The sequence below is a fragment of the Kryptolebias marmoratus genome, linkage group LG15, assembly GCF_001649575.2.
Source record: "Kryptolebias marmoratus isolate JLee-2015 linkage group LG15, ASM164957v2, whole genome shotgun sequence".
Classification (NCBI taxonomy): domain Eukaryota; kingdom Metazoa; phylum Chordata; class Actinopteri; order Cyprinodontiformes; family Rivulidae; genus Kryptolebias; species Kryptolebias marmoratus.
In genome coordinates, this window is record NC_051444.1 from 431,810 (window position 1) to 437,224 (window position 5,415).

The 5,415-nt window shown below is 47.4% G+C and overlaps 1 protein-coding gene across 1 annotated transcript in view; it reads right to left on the reverse strand.

Moving 5' to 3' along the window:
- The window catches only part of lrrk1 (leucine-rich repeat kinase 1), a gene marked incomplete at its 5' end in the record, with an annotated part of 22,680 nt that extends 18,582 nt beyond the window's left edge, over positions 1 to 4,098 (reverse strand). The window contains 8 exon segments of the mRNA XM_037979998.1: positions 440 to 552; positions 655 to 784; positions 1,315 to 1,385; positions 1,789 to 1,901; positions 2,225 to 2,362; positions 3,337 to 3,500; positions 3,663 to 3,790; positions 3,872 to 4,098. Of these exon segments, the coding sequence (XP_037835926.1) occupies positions 440 to 552; positions 655 to 784; positions 1,315 to 1,385; positions 1,789 to 1,901; positions 2,225 to 2,362; positions 3,337 to 3,500; positions 3,663 to 3,790; positions 3,872 to 4,098 (1,084 nt within the window).
- Between the last annotated feature and the right edge of the window lie 1,317 nt (positions 4,099 to 5,415).

Consider the following 5,415-nt stretch of genomic DNA (forward strand, 5'->3'; position numbering starts at 1 on the left):
TTCTGTCCTCTGGAAGGAGAACCTGCAGAACGTTCTCACCAGAACACGCCTCTGTGTTCGAACTGGAACCCTCATCAAACCCAGTGATCTTAAAGGTTCCCAAAGCTGGGGTCGGGAGCCCACTGTGGGTCACAAAGGTTCCCCTGAGGGGTCCTGAGAAGATCTTTTACTGACCTTCTGACAGGTATTTACCTTGTTATTCAACCTGATAATAGTACCAGCAGTAGTACTTGTAGTACTTGTACCACAATCTGGGAACAGAAGCATTAACTGATTGTCTGATGATCTTTGAGTCGTTTTATTCTGTCTACATTTGCTGTCAGGGATCTGAGAAGCATCTTCATCTTGAAAACTGACTTCCTCATCCTCATCAGATGATTGGCTGAAGTCCCGTGGAGGTCGTGACCTCCTGACCTGTGTGTGTGAAATCCAACCGTACCTTCGTTTCTCACGGCCGGGGGGACATTAGTGATGTTCAGGTCTTCGATGTCCAGCTGCCACAGGTTGGGGAGCTGACCGAGTTCTACTGGGAGTTCTCGGATCCCAGGATTACTGTTGAAAGAGCAGCAGAACCATCTGTCATCTGAACGCAGCTTTGAACCGGTTATTAAAACCGACCTTAAACAAACGAGGTTCACTGACACCTGGACTCACCTGGACAGGTAAAGCTCTGTCAGGTTGTGCAGACAACACACTGACTGGGGAACACACTCCAGCTGGTTCTCATTTAGGAGCAGAACTTCCAGTGACGCTCGCAGGAGAACCGGGAACTCGATGGGACACACTGCCGACAAACCGTGAAGCAGAGGGTCACAAATCAAGTTTTTAAGGTGGAACTTGGTGCTTCGTTGAGAAGAAACTCCTAAACCTGAAGAAGAGCTGTGGCCTCGAGTGAACTCACTAATATTACAGTTTGTTTTTAATATCAGACATCTAAGGATAAACTAGATCAACTTTTAAAACTGGCTTTATTCTGGATTTAGCCCACAGCTTTGGTTTTCTGAAAATAACAGTTTGATATAAAGAAGAAAATAAAAGTTTGTTTATTTATTAGCAGAGAAAACTGAACCTTTATATCTGAGAGGAAAAAACTAATTATTGGAGCTCCAGAACCTCGGAGAACCTCAGAGTTCTGCTCCCCATCAGGAACCTGCTGGATGAGACACGTCTGATGTCCATGTTTAAAAATCATCGAGTTAGAGAAGTTTTACCTGATAAAAGCTTAGTCCCATGATGAGGAAACATCACAACATGAAGCTCCTTCTTCTACAGGTTCATGTTTTAGCAGGAACAGTTCTAGAAAAGCCCGCGTACCTGGATCTGGATCTCTCCTGTTCCAGGTTGTCAGGAAGGCCAGTCTCCTGGATTTGGGCCCTTCTTCGGTTCTGAAACACAGGAAACCAAGTCCAGTGATGCTGGATTAACAGGAAGTGAGAAGATTTTTATTATCAGCGTGAAGGAAGATAAACTGAGTGGGTTTCAGATGATTATAATCCCATAATAATCTGTATCATCACTGAATGCTGGGATCTTTTCATCACCTTCTGTTTCAGCAGAGCTGAGGCAGACTGATGGAACAGAGCCTCGCTGCCTTTGTAGGGTGTCATGGAGGAGACAGGACGGGTTGTCCACGATGGAGAGCAGCTTGTTCAGGGACCTCATGTCCCTCACTGACTCAAATGTCTCATAATTGACTTGGTTCTGATGCTGCTCCCCCAGCAGACCCAGACCCGGCTCAGATGGTACCTCCTGCTGTGTGTGTGTGTGTGTGTGTGTGGGTGGACCTACTTTCCGAGCTGGTTCCTGGACAGATCGAGAGTCTTGAGCTGAGAACATTTCCACTTATTGGGAGCCGGCAGCGAGGAGATGAAGTTCCCGCTCAGCCTCAAGGAGACGATGGCCTGACAGGAGGAGGGAGAAGCTGTGAGCAAAGCCACGGTTCCTCAAGAACAACCAGCTGGAGCGTGACGATATCTGGGAACATTTTCACTCATCACAACATTCAGACGTGGCCCAGCTGTGAACGCTCTCAGATCACCTTCAGAGAGGATCACCCATCAAGCTGCAGGTTAATGTTGTAAATATCAATCAGAAAGACTTCCTGTTTTCTGGAGAACGTTCTGCCAAGTCTGCGTCTTTTAACATAAACTGAGAAGAAACATGTCGATCTTTCTGAATGAGCTGCGGGGAACCCTTTGGGAACAGTTCCTGCGATGGTTCCTACCTCCAGTTCAAAGATGTATGAAGGCAGCTCCTTCAGCTGGTTGTCAGAGAAGTCCACCTCCTGCAGCTGAGTCCTCCAGAAGATGGAGATGGTGTCTGGAAGGTTCTCAAGTAAATTGGAAGAAGCTTTGCATCGTTTCTACAAAGAAGGAGACAGAAACGGAGAACATTTTTCTTCAACCTTTATATGTTAAAGACAAAGACATTTGTCATTTTATGTTTGGTGTTCAGAAGCTTTATCTCCTGAGGATTGAAGCTCCTGAACGTTCTTGTTGTTCTTGATACGATGGAAGGTGAGAGGGATCTTTACATGAATGATGGCTCCTTAAAAATGGTCTCCAAGGAGGGGGGTGACTCCGTCAGCCATTCTCACCACACGTTGTAGGATCTTCTTGTCAATCACACAGCATTCACCAGCCCAGGAGGAGATGCAGCTGGTCAGGATGCTCTCAGCTGAAGGGGGTGAGGACGAGGGGTACTTCAGTCTCCTGAGGACGGGATTCTTCTGCTGAGCTTTCTTGGTCAGGGGCATGGTGCTGAGAGTCCAGCAGAGATCCTCAGTGGTTGACCTTCTGTGCTGGGAGGGTGGATATCAGCCGTTTTTCTTAAATCCAGAGTCAGCTCTTTAGATTTGTTGGCATTAGAAGACAGATTGTTGTCTGTCAGATGTTTCAGCATCACTGTTGGATCATCAGCAGGTTTGTGTTGAAGTTAGCAGAACATCATGTGTGAGCAGAAGAGCAAAGAACAGTACACCTCCCTGAGGAACCGCCGAGTCTGATGGAGTCTTTCTGCCAACACAGACAGTCTGTTGTCCTCCAGACAGGAAGTCCAAAACCTGGTTTCACCATCAGCTGCTGCAGGAGGTTTAGGTTCAAGGCTGAGGAGAAGAATCCTGGAATATCTGTTCTTCTTCTCCAGATGGGACAAAACTACAGCAGGTTTGTGTTTGTTTACACTGAAGACCACGTTGGTCTACATTCAGTTATGAAGATGACAAATGTAACATTTCTTTTAACGAGTATGTTGAAATGATTTCATACATTCATCCCTGGAACATCAAACATGGAGAACCACCTCCAGAACATTGTTTTAGGTGAAAGGATTTCTTACCAGCGGGCAGGCCCAGGGGTCGGGGAACGAGCTCAGTTTGTTCCTGCTCACATCCAGAGAGCAGAGGGCCTTCAGACAGTGCATGACTGAAGAGGGAAGAACGCTCAGGGAATTCTCGGACACGTCCAGCTCCTCCAGCTTCCGGAGACCAATCCAGTTCACAGCTGACAGAGCAGAATTCAACAAGAACATTTCATTTAAGAGCCAAACTCTATGACTGTCCAGCAGCCTCACCTGGTTTCAGAGTATCTGTTAGTTTAATGGCGATCACTTCTGAAGTACAAGAGTACTAAATATAAATACTTTGAAGATGAGCTGGGACATACTGGCAGGGATGTGAAACAGAACTGTCAGCTGGTTTTTGGCAGCACAAAGTTTCTGAAGGTGGATCAGATGGAGCAGTCCAGTTGGTAAACTTTTCAGCTGGTTCTGACTGAGAATAACCTGCTGCAATCTGAGGAGAGGATGTCGGAAGTCAAAATAAAAAGAGTAACTTCAGAGTTTAAACACTGGGAGAGATCTTCCTCAGTCGTACCTGGAGCAGATGACATCCTGGGAGTTCTCAGCAAAAGGCAGCTCTTTCAAAACATTATTAGAAACATCTAAAGTTCTCAGGTGGATCAGACCCCAGGGAACCACGGAGGGCAGAGCAGCCAGGCTGTTGGCCGACAGGTCCAGGTGGGTGATCCGTGAGCAGACGTCCAAGAACCAGTCCAGCTCCAAGAAGGGCAGCTGCAGGCCGCTCCAATACACACTGACAGCCTGCACACGCCCACACAGACACACACACACACACACACATGTTATATCTCTCTATCTATGCAGGGACTTTCCTTTGATTTCCATTCATTTCTACACCCTAACTACACCCTAACTACAGTCTAACTACAGCCTAACCCTGACCCCCACCCTAACCCCAACCATTATCAGTACATACCTAACCCTAAACCAAACCTTAGTCCTAAACCTAACCCCTAACCCAAAAACATCATTTCTCCTCGTGGGGACCAGGCTTTGGTCCTCATGAGGAGCAGTTGGTCCTCACAAGGTAGTATATGTTAGGAAAATTGTCCCCACAATGTATCAAATACATGGCCACACACACACACACACACACAGCAGAGGTTCAAACAACAGACAATAATAAGATATTTAACCCGGTTTTAAGGCTCCTGGTCATTTCGTACCTGGACCGGTCTGCTGCAGGTCTCGTCACCGCAGCAGCGGCTCCATTTAAGGGTTTAATCTACCGGAGTAGACCTGAAGATAAGCAGATCTGAACCAGTTTTATTATTATTGTCCTCGGCCTGTTTCGACCGGGGCATTCAGGCCTGAAGCTTTGGATGTTTGCTCAATTACTTCAAATCTCAGGACAGACTGAAATCAGGAACTAAGGGTACGGAGTAGGGGTACAATTTGTCAGAGGTGGGACTTGAGCAGCACCTGTTTTTAAAGTTACACCCACTTCCGGTTTGCCATGCGGACAGGGTAGACGTAGCAACGGACTGCTCCGGAAAAATCCAGCATTTTTTACTAAATTCACCCCGCAGAAACTTGATTTTATACCACCCACCGTTACAAAAACAGTATTTTGGATACTTACTCACTAAGTTATGGCCTGTAAGAACGCGAAAGGAAGCAAGAAAGAGGACGCTGGCCTAACGCTGGAGGCTATCACCGCGCTGCTTCGGCAGCACGGTGAGGACCTTAAATCTGAATTCAAGTCTTCTGCCAACATGCTGAGCTCCAAGCTAGACCAGGTGAGGCAGAGCCTGGAGGAACAGGCAGAGAGAGTCTCCTCTTTGGAGCTCGTAACAGAAGATTTGGGCCAACGAGTGGCTGGCACCGAAGACTCGTGTGCTGCTCTCCATGAAGACAATGCTAAGCTAAAAGACAAAATGACGGACTTGGAGAGCCGCAGCAGACGGCAAAACATCCGCATCCTCGGTCTGCCCGAAGACACTGAAAGTGGGCGCCCTACTCACTTTTTCTCCAACCTTCTGTGTGAGCTATTTGGGAAGGAGCTGCTCCAGACCCCACCAGAGCTCGACAGAGCGCACCGCTCCCTGGCAGCTAAGC